At 42.0% G+C, this 16,885-nt stretch overlaps 1 protein-coding gene across 2 annotated transcripts in view; it reads left to right on the forward strand.

Moving 5' to 3' along the window:
* Positions 1-16,885, forward strand: part of shroom3 (shroom family member 3) — a 60,489-nt gene that overhangs the window by 8,408 nt on the left and 35,196 nt on the right. Inside the window, exons 3-4 of one of the 2 annotated variants that reach the window (XM_061061713.1) lie at positions 2,842-2,996; positions 15,786-15,977. In XM_061061713.1, the coding sequence (XP_060917696.1) occupies positions 2,842-2,996; positions 15,786-15,977 (347 nt within the window). Of the gene's footprint in view, positions 1-2,841; positions 2,997-5,698; positions 6,080-15,785; positions 15,978-16,885 lie in introns of those variants that run through there. The other variant, XM_061061714.1, reaches the window with a different exon arrangement.

The following is a 16,885-nucleotide window of genomic DNA, read 5'->3' on the forward strand; positions in this document are numbered from 1 at the left end:
ATTGGACTTTTTTTTTTTAAATGCAATACATCTTCTCTGCAGTTTTGTTCTGTTTTAAACCTTTTTTTTTTTTTTTACGCCCCGCGAAACATTTCGGGGGGCTGCAGTGTGTGGGCCAAAACACAATATGCTTTTGTTCAAACGTAACACATGTTGTAATTCAGGAGAGGTCCAGACACACCCTGTGTGAAATTCTTGGCAGTTGTTTTAACATTCGACGAGTCCCAGATGGGTGGAGTTTATTGTTTCAGAACAGTGCTATGGATACCTTTGTCAATCACAAGAGAGCATGTGAAAACAACCGTCTGCTGTAAGTGGCTGTTTGCTGAACTTTTTGTGAACCCCCGCTCTGATTGGATGGGAGGTTTTAAGGAGAAAGCCAGATTTTGATTCACCTTTATCAGTTACTGGATACAGAGAGTCTTACATTTTGTAAAAATGCAGATTGCGGGGTCAATAAACCTTCAACCACATGCTTGTAAGTCCAGACAAACGTCTCCCTAAAGAAGCATTTAACCTCCTGAAGGTTAGAGGGGACGTGCATTGTTTTTAAACTTGGGCATCTTTTCTCTTTTGGGGGATGGAGGGTCTAAATGTCATAATCCTCTGACCGCACACATAATTAATTAGAGCGTAACGTAATGTGACTCAACACACCGGGACACCGATATTAGGCCGCTGCTGATGAAATGTAGAAGTACAAAGGCGTAATGATAGCAGAACTTTGTTACACCCCTGTTACAGAATGGGTTTGTGTTGGTGTGTTGTAAAGGGAGGTGGGGGGGGGGGGGGGGGGGGGGGGGGTTGTACTATTTATCAGTGGAGTGGTTATTTAAATGATGTCACCTTGTACTGGCTCTGTAAATAAGAAACAGACAAAGTTGCACTGAACTAGCCACACAACTCCAGCCAGTTAGCATCGTGTTATTTATAGTCATTAGACCGCAGGACAACTACCTGTCGTCTGTAGTCACAGTTTCACACACACAGAAAAGTGCATGATCAAATGGGACTTCAGAAGAAAAACAAATGAAAACAACTGACATTAAATCGTTATCACATGAAATTGGAGTCAATTAAATGTAAGGATGCATGCACGCTAAGGGGGTCTGAATTAAATCACCAATAAATACAACAAGTTTTGGAAATGCTCCATTAGGCTCCATGCTTGCTGCAAGACAGCTGTAACGGCTGCAATGTAATCCCTGAGAGTAAACGAGCCCGATCAAAGTAGATCCACTAAAAGTTCTTGTTGTTTTTCACTGACATGCTCTGATTTGTGTTCTACTGTAAGTGTCAGAAAACATCACAGACCTTTTTGTTTAAGAGGAAGATGATTGAGACTTCACTCTCTCGCAGCAATACTCTGTTTAAAAACATGAGATATTACCTCTCGTTACAGAGTTTCCCGGTCTGTTCACCCCATAATAAGTTTGAATATTTTAGATTAATGTCGTGTTTTGTGTAGCAAATCCTTAAAAACTCCAAGTAGACCACCAGCTCCTGTGTTCTGTGAGGTTAAACTGCTGTTTTTGTCAATGGGGTCTGGTGGTTTTCAGGAGAGTGATGTACCAGCTGTTTCTGGTCTATAAAAACATCTAGATATTAAAAAAGAGGTCGATGTCCGTCGGGATCCTTTCTGTCAGACTCTTAGAATAACATAATCTGAGCCTGTCAGTTGGAAACACAAGAACCTTTACTTGACCTGGAGCCTCAGTTTTATTTCACAACGAGTCCATCCATCAAACTCTGAAGACGTCGAGGAATTCAGTCGAACCCTTTGACGTTTTTTCCAGAGACATTTTGACGACCAACTCGGGGTTTAATCGAGCTTATCACACAGAGAACAAGACCACAAGACAGCGTGACCTTAAAGAGGACACACACACACACACACACACACACACACACACACTGATAAACAGAGACCCAGAGGCACGCTCTGCACACACTGACAGGCTGCTGAGAGGCATCATCCACAGCTTTGATAATGCAGAGAGGTCATTTTGATACACACAGTATGCGTGTGTGTGTGTGTGTGTGTGTGTGTGTGTGTCACACCTGGAGTTTCAGTTGGACCATCATCACTTAAAACAATGTAGACGTGACAACTCACAGGGATTTTGTGCCAGTATAGTTTTTCGTTTTTTACAGAAAGAAAATACAAGTAAGCAATATCCCACTCGAGGTCGTGCTGTTATTCTGAAAATCAGCACGGCTAGGATTCGAGGGTGGTTTATCTTTAACAAACAGTGATTGCAACACCAGAATATTATTCTTCTGTTTTTTAAATCTTTTATTTGGCTGTACAAATAAAACTAGTTTCAAAACTGTAGCTCCCCACCACATTCACACTTTCCTGCACACTTGCTTCTCATCTTCTCATCTTGTTCATCGAGGAAATCTGTCAGTCTTTGTGGTGAAGACTTTGCCTCAATGTAGACAAAGACTGCATCATGTAACTTTAATTACGCCAGGCCGTAAACAGTATTTAAAACACCTCAAACAGAGAGATGTTGGCCAAAAGTCCCAGTGCTGTTTGACTCTATATCAGCACTCAGAGAATGCCTGAATCGACCCCACACACAAACACACCAGGAGTGTTGTCTGCCTCCCACAACAATTGAAACCCTGATAACAGCCGCCAGAGAAAGTGTGACTCGACATGTTTCATCACCGTCAGTGACCAGTATTCAGATAGGTCTGTACGTGTTAGCTTAGCTTCGCATAGAGACTGCATGCAAGACATAGAGAACCCCGTACACCTCTTAGCAAGGAGAAGCTGATGTGCAAAATGCAGCCACAACATCATGGACCTATTGTTTGTTTGTGTACGTGCAGGTGGAGGAGGGCGGTAAGGCGGACTGTTTGGAGCGCCCCCTGCTGGTGGGCGATGAGATCATCGTCATTAACGAGGTGGAGCTGACTGGATACAGACAGGAGGCCATCGCTCTGGTTAAAGGATCGTACAAGACGCTGCAGCTCACCGTCCGCAGGTACAGACATTGTGTATGTGTGTGTGTGTGTGTGTGTGTGTGTGTGTGTCTATGTTTGTTACACTTCTTCAGATATAGAAGTGTGATGCAGTTGAGACTGTGTTCCCTTAGTAAGTTTGGAGTTTTATATGGATGAAAGACTTTTTGACCAAAGTACACTTGTTTTGCTTTTTAATCTTCGCACAGTGAGTATGACTGAGCCATCTACACTACAGCACAGAAAGTTTCCGTTCGTCATTGCTTCCTTGAGTCGGTGTAATCTATAACTGGTCTGGATTACATCCTGGTTCAGAGTCCAAATCAGAGCTGGTAGTCTTAAATAAACACAGCTACTTACCTGTTATCTCAGTGCTGTCAGGGCTGATCATTATTGTATTTTGCATCCGCATGGGAAGGAGAAACAAACTCATAAGTATTGAATGTCGTTGTAAATCGTTGTCAGCAGAGAGCTAGCTTACATTCTTCTTGGAAATAAATGATTAATGAGCTAGATTTATTTTGAAGATGTGGGAGAGATGATTTTTTTCTTCTTAAAGCAACAATATGTAACTTTTCACTTTGTTTCAAAGGTCAATGTAATAACACAATAACTTTCAACAACAGGGAGAATGGCGGCTCTCTCTTGTGCACACGATCAGTTTTTACTACTCTATGTCACTTTGACAGCGGGCCGAGGTCATCTCATGAGAAGTCTTTAAAAGAAGTAATTCACACAACAGCCTTCAGTTATTAAATAAAGCCAGTTATCTCGTCTCTGTACTGTTTGATACAGTGGCTGAGGTTAATGGACGAGGAAGAGGATGGTGACGGATGACAGATTGAGACGTATCGTTAATCGGTGTCATCGTTTGTTTAGCAGCGTCTTACACCAACAAGTTGTCTCTTTCGTTTTCTATCTTCAAGTTAGCTTTATAACTTTGGAACCTTTACAAACCATCTCGTATAATAGACGTCTCTAATGTAGCCATTTAGCCACTGCATATACATATCATGGCAGCGCGGCAGAATACATTTACTCCACATGCAGTTTGCAAACACAGGCTGAAGATGCTAGCAGTCATATTTGCACAAAATCTGGTGTGCTAATGTCTGAGAGGTGTAGGCTAACAGCACTGTGTGTGTGTGTCTTACAACAGTGCAGTTGCACTCAGAGACCTTTGGTGGGCGCCAAAGTTCACCAAACCAAATAATCACATATTAAAGTTGTTGTTCCTTCTCCAAAGCACTGACCTATGGCTCCATATACTCGGTGTGCTGGAACTAACTTCTAGCTAGTTAGCCAGCTTGTTTGACCAGAGTTGTTGCGGTCTTATCGTAAGTCTTTGGATCCAGTTGCTGCCAGTTGTTATAATACAGGTTTGACATTTCTTTTTCTTTTTTTTAAAGATTTATTTCAGGGTTTTTATGCCTTTATTTTGAGATAGGACAATGGGTAGAGTCTAAAATCAGAGTCTAAAATCAGGGAGAGGAGGGAATGACATGCAGGAAAGGAGCCACAGGTGGGATTTGAACCTGAGCCGCCCGCCCTACATGGGGCGCACGCACTAACCAAAGGGCATTGTAGAAGAAATGTTTCATAATTATTGGCCAAGAAAAGGAGAAGCAAACTTAAACGTAAGAGAAGTAAATGTGAACAACCCTCAGTATGTTTATATGCACAGTCAAGCCGAGCTATGGGTATAGCTCATTGAGCTATCATTGATCTTGTCCCAGTATAGAAGCACTGGGAGAGAATATTTATTGACAGAAGTATGTCTGACTCTGGTAGTTGGGAATAACTTGTTGGACCTTCTTCCTGTTGACCTGTTATTTCACAAACCAAACGATCAAGAAATAAGTTAGCCAATGGCAGACTGAATGATGTTGAATGCGCGGCTCTCCCTGAAGCACTCGTCATGTTGATACCTTTGGCTTTGGGTTGTCAGGTAGCATCTCTGTGAGTATTCAGGTTGGAGCATTGTCAGCTACAAAGCCAGGTATGTGTTTGGGTTTCGGGTGTGACTGGAAGCAAAGCTGCTATAGCTACTGTCGCTTTTATTCACAGGAAGACGTGTGAGAGGCATAAACACAATGCAGGACTTTAGACTTCAGACACACACACACACACACACACACACACACACACACACACACACACACACACACACACACACAGACTGGAGGACAGGTGTTGAAGCACATGGCATTATTGGAAGGTGTGGTGAGGAGGGAAGGCGTGAGAATTTCTTCCCCCAGACATGCAGAGAGCAGCAGCAGCGTGTTTTCGTCTGATCGGCTTCCTGCAGGGATCTGATTGGGAACCGCGATAAGTCGCCCGCTCTCAGGTGTGTCATTTTAGCAGCAGATATGTTGTCTTGAATTCGAGTGTGCTTCTCTTGTGCTCGTAATGAGGCAGAAAACAGTGGACCTTGGTCTGCATGTTGTGTTCAGTGGATTGTGCAGCAGGTCAAACTCTGCAGTTGCATACCTGGCTTGCATTGACCTTTGGACTACAGAGTCCTGTCAGAGAACTCATCTTCCCATGAGCACCTGCAGCAGGAGAAGAGACTTGTTGATATATCCTGAGGAGAGAAAATTGAATATGAAGTGTCGCACGCTTTGACTTGAAAACAGGCTTAGAAGCGTTCATGTGTGTCTCTGCATGTGTTTGAATTTTATACTGTTTGTGTGTGAGACGGATCACGTGAGCCAGGTGTTAGAGGATAATCTAGTTTGTGTGTGTTTGCTTGTGAATATGTGAGTTTGTGTTTCCTCCATCCTCTGTGTCAGTTTGCCAAAACGTGTGAGTGTGACGTCGACACCAAACACACCTGTTAGACACAGCCTCGCTCACCTCACCGGTCTGTGCGACTCGCTCTGTCTCTCTCTCTCTCTCTCTCTCCTCCATACCTGCTCCTCCCGATGTCATCGGTGTGTTCAGGTGAGCTCTGATTGGCTAAGAGCCAGGTATAGAGACAGGTAAAGCGGTACAGAGAACGACAGAGGCGCAGACACTCATGGAGAGAGAGAACGATGCCATCAGTTCACTCGCAACAAGCTGAAAACAAGGGCGAGGGTTTTCTGACCGGCTGTCCATCAGAGCTGTAAGTCTGTGTGTGTGTGTGTGTGTGTGTGTGTGTGTGTGTGTGTGTGTGTGTGTGTGTGTGTGTGTGTGTGTGTGTGTGTGTGTGTGTGTGTGTGTGTGTGTGTGTGTGTGTGTGTGTGTGTGTGTGTGTGTGTGTGTGTGTGTGTGTGTGTGTGTGTGTGTGTGTGTGTGTGTGTGTGTGTCCTGACCTATCAGACTTATTCTGGTGTTGTGACCATCACATATAAGAGTGACTTATGTCTGATCATCTTTGAAAATGCTACTTTTCAGTTCAGATAAACCACAAAGCAGTCCTTAAATGAGCGCTTAGATTTGCCTTTAGATTGATAGTAACGACGTTAAAAACAAGGTTTCACACACAGATGTATTTTGTTGTTTCCTCTGGCTGACTCTGAACAACAAGTTTTCATCACAACAGCTATTTCAGGCTCCCTCAGGTCACGCCTTTGTCTCTCTGACAGGCTGCTGGGCTTGTCTGAATTAAAAATTCAAAAGGCATCTGTAGATGTAGGAATGCAGTTTGGGACGGGTACAGCTACAAACAGAAATCTATGAATGAATACAGAACCTGAAGGTGACGGACCAGACATGTTTTTATGCTTTCTGTGAAGTCTCATCAGGTTTAAGAAGTAAGCAGGAAAACAGTCAGTGTGGAGAACAAAAGAGGAGGGAGACATTCATACAAATGCAATTCCAGCACCCATAGTCTATCAGACAAGAAAATACTTTTAATTCATCTCTATGGACGGATAACAAGAGGTTCAAGTACATTTCTTAAGTCTTTAGATGCTGTAAACAACGAGTGTGTTTGAGCATCGTCTGCGTTCTTTTTGTGCACATTCGTTGTTTGAATTGGACATCATCATCATCATCATCATCATCATCATCATCATCATCATCATCATCATCATCATCATCATCATTGAAAACAACTAATCAACATGAAAACTGTGCTGATCTCATGTTGGATATCCGTATTCAAAGAGCTGAACAAACAACAGCTTGTGTTTTCTGACACAAAAAGCGCTGACACACTCATTTTCAGATGATTTTTGGCACCTGCTGCCCTCAGTGTTGATAGAGACATCTGAAAGGAGACAGTTAAGAGTGGATGTTGCTCTGTGGTGGATTAGTTAAAAAATACACCAAAAAATAGATATTTGCTGTTTTTTTTTTACTTCTGCATCTTTGAGTTATTGATATTTAGTGACGGGTTTCATTCTGTTTTTCTCTGCACACGTGAGCCCTCTGGTGTGTTTGGCCTCCAGGATTCACTCCCTAATGTCTCTCGATCAGACTTAGTATGATCTGCTCTGACACATACTGGCTGATTAATCCAGATAGGTTGCAAAGACGATGCAAAAATGCTCTTAGCTTTTGGATACCCATTCATTTGTCAAGCAACACAGCAGAAAAAAGAGAAATGTCCGCACACTGTTCAGCTCCAAATGTTGCCCATTTGGAGCTGAACAGTGTGAGGACCTTTCCCTTTTCTCTGCAGTTCATACAATGTGTCTGTCCTGCACCTGTATGCATTTTGCTTGGATGTGTGCACACTAGTTTTCTCACACGGTGAAAAGAAATATTTCAGCATTAAGCAACAACTTGTCAAATGAATCAAACTATCGAGATAGAGTGATATTGAGATGTCTTTGGACGAGAGTCAGGCTGGCTCATCTTAACACAAATAAATATTATTCCCTTATCTGAGGTTATGAAAGAAAATGAATAATTCTGTTTCTTTAAATGTGTGACTGTATCTTTAAAGTCTTATAGCTGATATCGTCCTTTAAAGTTATTTATGATCTTAGACGGAGTTTTCTGTATCCGTAGTCATCCAACTGGGAGCTCCTGCAGTGAGCACCTGAAGCCTCTCTGACCGCTCAAAGGTTTTTTTTTATTAATGAACTTCCTTATTGTGTGTGCATCTGTTTCCAAAAGCAGCATGTGTGTAGCGAGCTGCTCGGTCTTTTTATTGATACCTGACACTTGTGGCTTTACTCATGAGTAAGGTGAGATTATCATCACACACCTGTGCTCTGTGTGTTTGTTTACAGTGTGTGTGTGTGTGCGTGTGAGTGTGAGTGTGTGTATGGAGCTGTTAAACTTCAGGTCAAAAGATCGTCCTTTCTTTAAGAAGCTGCACATGAAGATGCTGCAGTTTTTGAGTGCGTTTCCCACTCTGTGTGTGTGTGTGTGTGTGTGTGTGTGTGTGTGTGTGTGTGTGTGTGTGTGTGTGTGTGTGTGTGTGTGTGTGTGTGTGTGTGTTACCCTTTGCTATGCACCTTGCAGCTGTCCCCCCCCCCCCCTCTAATCCTCATTAAGCAGCAGTCTGTACTTCACTTCATTGGTGTTACGTTACACATGAAAAGTTTTTGTTTTTCCTCGAGGCACAACAAAAAGCTAAAGACACGAGGCTCCTGCTATAGTCACAGTGACAGTGTGTTTTTTAAAGTGTTTGTCTGAAGGGCAGAAAGTACCAACAACCTTTTGAGTCACATTCCTTATCAGGGGTACAAGGTGTACACATAACTACAGAAGCCCTTAGCAGACAAACATCCTACATTTTATATTACTTACTGTTTTCTCCAGATCTCATCTTACTTATCTCGTTATTTCGGGTTAACAACATTGACTTTACCTTTTGATATTAAGTGAATGTCTTGAGATTCCGATAAAGCAGTTTAAATTAAGTCATTGTCACGGGAACAACAACGTTCTTTAGGTCTATAGCCTCTGTATATGTGGTGTTAAATAACCACTCAGGTTATCTGCTGCCCCAGACATGGGATTCTTATCAAGTTATTGTTCCTTACCCTGAAATGTTTGCCTGCAGTTTGACAAAATGATTCTGTGCACTCCCTCAAACACCTCAGTGCAGGGGCGCTGGTGGCCTAGTGGTTAATTCACACTCACGGTATGCAGTCCTCAAAGCGGCCAGCAGAGATTTGAAGCCGACCTGTGGCTCCTTTGCCGCATGTCATTCCTCCCTCTCTATCCGCCGTCCTGAAAATGTTCTCTTCTACCCCCGGCAGGCTCACTGGAAGCCTACCGGGGGTAGAACGCTGCAGGGCTGCCAGGGGAGGGCAGAGAGAAGAGAGTCTGTAAGAGGTTTTAACGGCTTACATAGTATGGACATCCAGCATTGTAACACTTTATTTGAGATTTAAAATGGGCATCAGCATAATAAGTCAACTATTAGACAGTTAAGGGTGCTGGATTTGGCCCAGCAGTCGTCCGATATACGGAGGTTACAATCCTCATTGTCATCCTGGGTCTGAGTCCGACCCTCTACATTTGCTGCAAATCAACCCCCCACTCTTTTTTCCAGACATACTACTGTCACTCAAACTGGCTGTATTTGAAAGATATTTGTGTGCCTTTATTTGACAGGACAGTTAACTGCTTTGTTAAAGACCTGATTTTTAACGTTTAGTTTCTTGTTTAGATTAAGCGTTAAAACCAGAATATAGCTTTGCACCACTAAGCTCCTCTGTTATGAATCAAGACTTGGCCGACAGGCGGCATCTGGAGGTTTTACAGTCAGAGTCGTGCTGTGAATATAAACGACAGCACCTTAGTGTGGACGTTTTTCAGGCTGGTGGTGTTTGTCCTGTCAGTGTGAACACACTCTGCTGTCAGAGAGTCTGTAGTATATTGTTGAGCAGGTTTGGTGGCCGTCATCTTCGCTCTGTATTTGCATGTGCTTTGTTTTGTTTTGTTTGTGTGGCTCGGACAGAATGCAAAACTGAATGAAACAGCACCTGTCCCTCTATATTCAGTCCTTGTGTTCTCGCAAAGATCTGGCCCTAACCCAAAGAGATTAAACTCTAAATGAGAAAGTAAAGTCTTTCCTGGATCCTTCATGTAATTACTTTTGTGAGTTTTAGGATGTTTAAAGGTGGTGATTGTGTCATTAAAGGGGACAAAGTGACACAAACAAAACCTTCTTCCTCTTGAAAACAAACATTTTGCTTCATTCAGACACTCCGGGGTTAGTCGCTGAGTTTGAACCTGTCTGCAGGGATTTTGTTTGTATTACAACACAAGAGTATTAGCAGGCTTACACACCAAACAACCCAGTGTTAAAACAACACGATGTTGAGGCTACTCCTGTTTAAGATCCCAGTCATGTTATAAAATACAATCAAGTATATCTACTTCGGACTATTTTCTTGAAATGACAAACTTTCTTAATCAGTTAGTACACGAGTATCTTTGTTATATTAAAAAAACAAACAGTTCTGTAATGTTCAGGACTTTTTTGGTTTCAGTTGAATATATTTCAATCAATACTTCTTGTTTTCATGTCTTAAATAAAATAGGACATGAGAATGTGTCATGGTAGATTGTACTTCTCCAAAAACAACTGGTAAAAATAAACTCTCCCTGCTCTCTGAACATTAAATCAGGATTAATCTTTCATATTTATTTATGTCAGATAGGGTTTTTAATTATACATTCTTAACAGATCTGTTGTTTAAAAATTGGTATAGATGAATTCATAAATCAGCGGGAGCAACTTGGGGTGAAGTGTCTTGCCCAAGGATCAAACCCCAACCTTCCAGTTGAGAGACGACCGACTGAGCCACAGCCGCCCCATACTGTAAATGTAAATATTACTGTATGTATTTCACTATGGAGTCCTAATGCTAATGGAGTCACTTTTTGGGGAGGCGGCAACCTCCGCTGTTAAAAAATGAAGCTGATAAGGAAGTGCAAAAATCCTGCAGTTCCTCGAGTGTCCACTTGAGGCTGGCTTCAAGAGTCCTGGAAGTCACATACACACCCATTCAAAAAAGCCAGTTTTTACAGCATAAATTAACATGTTTACAGCCTGGTTCAAAAGCGATATTGGTCTGATTAGTTATTGTCCACATGGGCACACACTGTACGGGGGGTGATTCTTTTTATTCCACTGTTTTGATTTTAATAAAGGATAAGCGTTATCCATAGACGGCACGTAGCTGACATGATTGACAAGCGGTCGTCATGTTTGTCTAGATGTTTATAACCCTCAGCTCCAGCTCTCAGCCTGTCTTTAGTTTGACTGAAAGTTAGACTGAGACAGCATTTCCAGTATGGAGACCGCCATCGATGAGCCTCCAGAGCCCTCTGCAGTAACAGACGGGTGACGTCACTCAGGCTTTTTCCATTAATATTGACAGTCAGCCCCAAGTGGCCACTCAAGGAAGTGCAGTTCTCTGGTGTTGTGTATTCCTATCTGGTGTATTTTACTGCCTATTTTGAGCTTTGTCGGCTCTTCAAGTTCTAATGAATCACACCAAAGGGAGGTTGGAAAGTTAAAGAGATGAACAGAGACGAGAGCAGAAGCTGAGTCATGATGTCTGAGAGGGGGTCAGGCAGCATACCAGAACAGTTTCAGCACAGTGTGTCACAGTGTGTGTGTGAGACAGCAACTTTCAATCTGCTGTGGTATATTCAGGTCTCTTGGTGAACAAATTAAGAGATTAATAAAACAGGGAGGATGAAAACACTTTTAATTAGTGACAAATGGAGGTCAAGAGGACTTTAACACTTCTGTCTTGTAGCCAGTTTTAATTACAGCCGTGTATTTGTCTGCAGCCCCGCCCCCCTCACTTTCTCTCTCTCTTTCTCTCTCTCTGACTCTCTCTCTCCGTCTTTGTCTTCTTCCATTCATCTCCGGTGACTCTCCGTCTTTGTCCTCATTCCTTTTGTTGTCGGTTGACGTAATCGAGCTTAATCAATGTTTGAGTTTCTGTGCTCAAAAAAAAAAAAAAGAACAGGAAGAAGTCATTACACGGATGTAACTGTTGCCCTGGCAACTGGTGGTCTATGTGTGTGTCGGTGTGTTTGTTATAATAGCATTGTGGGGAAACAAAGATGTTTACACTTTGACTTTACGGGGACATGTTTGACTACCCTTAGGTCAACAAAGTGGTTCAAAATGGTCATTTTAAAAGGGGTCCTAGTGGGCTATTCCAGCCATCCTCAAGTGGACACTCAATGAACTGCAGCTTTTTGCACTTCCACATTGGCTTCATTTTTGCTTCTTGGTGTGAACACAAACTTTACACTTCCATCCCCCTGTGGAAAAATCCACTTTGCTGCTCTTTTCCTCTAATCGAGGAGAGTTTTCTGATCAATAAAATCTCATCTTGCTGTCATTTCACAGTCACAGTTTTATCTAAGAGGCCTAATCAACAGCCTAGTCAATTTTCTCATGGACTGAGGTATTGGAGACTTTCTCGTCTCTTCCACTTAGAAGTCCGACCGCAGGTAGACCCACACCTGATCGTAACGTGTTAACAGATTCTAATTAAGCCCGGTGGGAAGTTCAGCCAGGGGCTAAGGAAAAAGTTTTTCCGTTTTGGTGCAGATCCAGAAATTCTTTGAGGATTTGCATTTTGTTCTCAGGATTTTTCTTCAGCACACAGTTATTGAACAGAGAAATAATAATCACCAAGCTAACAGCCAGTTAGCACGCTGGTTAGCACTGTCCCTTACAATTTATTACGTTCTCACTGTGAATCCAACTGATTGGTTTTCAGATTCTCATTACTTTACATTTAGTTCAAGGCTGAATTACTTGGCCTAGACAATAAAACAGACAATAAATATCCCTTTACTTTAAAATGACTGCGACCCAATTTCAAATTTGTTACCGTGTTAATTGCAGTGTCTATTATGTGTTAGCGTCATGCTAACTGACGAAACCGTACGTCCCAGTACATTTCGTGAGAAATTTAAGCAGTGTTGTTGTCAAGACCTCACTAACTGAGACCAAGACATACCCGAGACCAGAGTGCTCTGAGACCGAGACATTTAGGGATTGAGACCGAGTCAGGGCCAATACCAAGGCGGAGACAAGACCAAGACCATAAATATCGATGTGCAGTGGACGTGTTACTATAGACACCGGCAAGGTTTCAGCCATTTTTTTGATAAAAATCAAACTACAAATGGTTTGAAATGATTCTGTTTTTTTAGAAATCACTGTAATGTCCTGGAAAAGTAGAGGTCTTGAACGGTCTTGAGACAGAGAAAAGGCAGAGTAAAAATGATTTTGATTCCGAGACGAGACTGAGACCTTTTAAAAGTGATCTCAAGACCAATACAGACTTTCGAGTACTACAACACTAAATTCATGCATAAAATGTATCACTATATATACAATGTGTATACACTTCAGTGTACAGGAAGTGAAAGGACATGACTTAACGTAACACAGGATAGTCTTGTCAGCTTGCTATATGTTGCATTTTCAAATTGTCCGGGCAACTTTCTATTAATAATTGCTGCTGATTTACGGCATATCAACATTTTAGATTTTCTTCAGTATTTATGTAAATCTAAATGAACAAAGTGTGAAGAAACGTTCTGAACGCAGCTCAAGGTTCTGTTAAAGTTTGAATGTGTCTCATTAATTTCCTCTGGATGAACGCTGCTCTTTCACTTCTGGATGTCACAGTAACTACCTGAAACTTCTGAAGTCAGGTGAGCTCAGTGACAGGTGTGTGTGTGTGTGTGTGTGTGTGTGTGTGTGTGTGTGTGTGTGTGTGTGTGTGTGTGTGTGTGTGTGTGTGTGTGTGTGTGTGTGTGTGTGTGTGTGTGTGTGTGTGTGTGTGTGTGTGTGTGTGTGTGTGTGTGTGTGTGTGTGTGTGTAGATGGAAAGTGGAATGTGACAACACGGTCCCTCCTGTTCAGGTGATTTTCTGGGTGTTGTGGCTGCCACACATTCCTCCGACCTGCTCGACAGGTTTGACTTTAATGGCTCTTTATCTCTGCACCTGTGTGTGTGTGTTTGTGTGTGACATATATCATTGTTTAGATGTATTCTGTATGAATTATATTCTAGATAATGCTTGGCAGTGGAATGTCCTCAGACCACAATATGACTTTGGGTGTGTTTTTGTGTGCATTGTCTTCTGTATTCATGCCAGTTTAAAGGGATTGTGCGTTTAAATGGTTCTTCGGGGTGGAGGGAGGAAACATCGACTCTTAAGCCTGAGGTGTTTGTTTTCTGATGACAAAAGATAAATTGTTTTATTGCATATACCCTGTTGGTAAAGCAGCTGCAACATGAACACAACGGTTTGGGAGACGACTTTTGTTGAACTTTAAAAAAAAAGTTGGTAACACTTTACATCAAGGTAACAATAATCACCATTAACTAGCTCATTCATTCTCAAACTATGATACGATTACCACTGGTGGTACGCATGCCCCATCTTGTGGTACCCTGGGAGTCTTTGATTTTTTACTTTTTTTAAACAAAGATGTACAAATCAAATGGTGATGGCAGGCAAAGCAAATATTTAAAAAAAAATTGCATTTGTGGCTCCAAATGGGAAATACTAGTCAGAGAAGTGCGGTGGATTTGTCGAGCAGCACAGCAGGAACTGAAGTCAACAACAGTGAACCCAGCACAAGTACAAAGAGGTGATGTTAGCAGTGTTAGTGAAGCTTCGGCACCTGCTAGCAACAATTGACGCAAAGCAGTACAAAAATATGACTCGAGTCACATCCACGTCTGGATTCCTTTTGGAGTGGCACAGAGAATGAGCCCAGGCTGCACTGCGTGGTGTGCGGCCAATAGTAAATAATATTCATATCAGGAATAAAATGGCCTCCTGTGTAAACTGTAAATGTAGTTTAATAGCTCATACTGTGTATCAATGTTGGCTATGTGGTGGTACTTGGGGAGCCAAATATTTTCTGTGGTGGTACTCACTGTGAAAAGTTTGAGAACCGCTGAACTAGCTGCTTAGTAGCATGCTAATTAGTAGCATCCTGGGTAATATTAGTCATTTTTAAGAGCTTATTAGTACATTATTCTACATGACCATAGTCTAAAGCTAACAGGTCGCTAAGAGTTTGCCCTCCTAATTACTGCTCATTGATGATACGTTAGGAAGTTGTTGAACCTATGATCTTAATATTCTTTGCTTAGTTTGGCCCTTATAAGGTAGAAGAAAGCAAAACATATTAAGTTCATAATTAATGTATTAATCCCCTCGGTGATGAAGAAAGTATGTTAAACAACAAACAAGGTTATACCTTTTTTTTTTGTGAATATCAAATTTCAGATGATTGTCAAACAAAATGCAGAGATTTCTGGAGGTCTTTTAGAAAAGGGAGAGTTGACGCTTGAGAGTTTTTGGTGAAACGTCCATGTTCACATTTTAGAAGCTCATTTAAGGGAAGTTGAAGGGTTTCTCGTTTACCCCAAGTGACCCGGAAATCAGTTATGGTATGTTCCAGTTTGTGTGTGTGGGTTTGAAAGTGAAATATTTTAACAGTTTATAACTTCCTTCTCTCTTCAAACAAGACGACGCCTCACCAGACATGTTCTTCTGCTCGGAGCCTGGGACCTCGAACAGTTGCTTTTTAATTAAAACACTTCCTGTGCCACAGTGTTCAGTGTTTGATCATTTAACTGCTAAATCACAAATGTGATGTCATAAGAAGAGAAACAGACATGTCGACAGTCCTGTTTGAACCGGTCAGACCTGAACATACTGGCCTGGTTTATTTTGGCAGCCATGCGTTAATTTTGAAGGTGTGATGGTAAAAGATTAGCCAATTTACTCAGAGCCAAAATCACACACAAAAAACACTTATTTCAGGTTCAGCCTTTCCTGATAGGCTTAGTGCGAAACACAAACAACATGTAATAGCAATTTCTCACTAAAATAATATTTTCTGTCTGTTATCCTCAGGGAGTTTGATCCGGGATACATCGAGGAGTTTGACACTCCATGTTCCTCCCCACCGGCTCTTCCTCCTCCTTCTCCACCTCCTCTGTCTTCCCTCCAGCGGCCATCAACTCCACAACAACAACAAACACCATCGCCGTCTCACCGCAGCAGAACATGCTCAGCAGGAGGAGTCCAACTCCGCATCAAGAACAGGTAAAGGAGAGTGGATACACTCTATTACTTAGAAACATTTATTGATTGGCCTTTTGCTGAACTCCAGTCTGAAACAGTACAGTCCTTTCATTTCTTTGACCTTCAAATTCGACCATTGGGGGTCACCACTAGTGAAAAAGTAAAAGACACAGAAAGAAAGAATTCAGCATAACTCTTATCTGTTGTCCACATTAAAAAGCTGAGATAAATCATTTTTAACCCACTAATGAAGAGTCTAAAAGTGTCTGTTAAGTAGAAACGATGCTGCGTCCCTCTGAAAGAAAAGGTCCAACTCCTCAAAAGTGTAGCTGCTAACATGGCGTCCCTGTCTGTGACTTCCTCTCTGACATCAGTTCCTTCCAGTGTCGATAAATTCTCTTTATTTTTCTAACCTTTGCATCATCCGACGTCCTGCTGGTTTACACAGGAAGTGATGTCACTGCAGCGACAGGTTTACTGCAGTCAGCAGAGGAGGTTATCACCGTGGGTGTTAGGATGTCCTGCCACTGGTTCCTGTGTGTGTGTGTGTGTGTGTGTGTGTGTGTGTGTGTGTGTGTGTGTGTGTGTGTGTGTGTGTGTGTGTGTGTGTGTGTGTGTGTGTGTGTGTGTGTGTGTGTGTGTGTGTGTGTGTGTGTGTGTGTGTGTGTGTGTGTGTGTGTGTGTGTCAGTGCCTTTTTGTGTTTTTGTGTGTGTATGTCATGTTCAGAGGATTTATTATAGATTCAGGGTTCAACTCAGATCAACAGGAAAACCACAGTGTAAACAGTCTGCTCAGGTTGCTACAGTAACAACCTCACAAAGTTTCCTGTGTCTCCATCAGTTGTTTGTCACACATTAAAATGAGTTCTCATGATTGATGATGATGAGAGACACAGTGTTTGATTTCATATTTAAATTCTGGTCTCTGT

This window comes from Labrus mixtus, chromosome 17 (assembly GCF_963584025.1).
Source record: "Labrus mixtus chromosome 17, fLabMix1.1, whole genome shotgun sequence".
In the NCBI taxonomy this organism is placed as follows: Eukaryota; Metazoa; Chordata; class Actinopteri; order Labriformes; family Labridae; genus Labrus; species Labrus mixtus.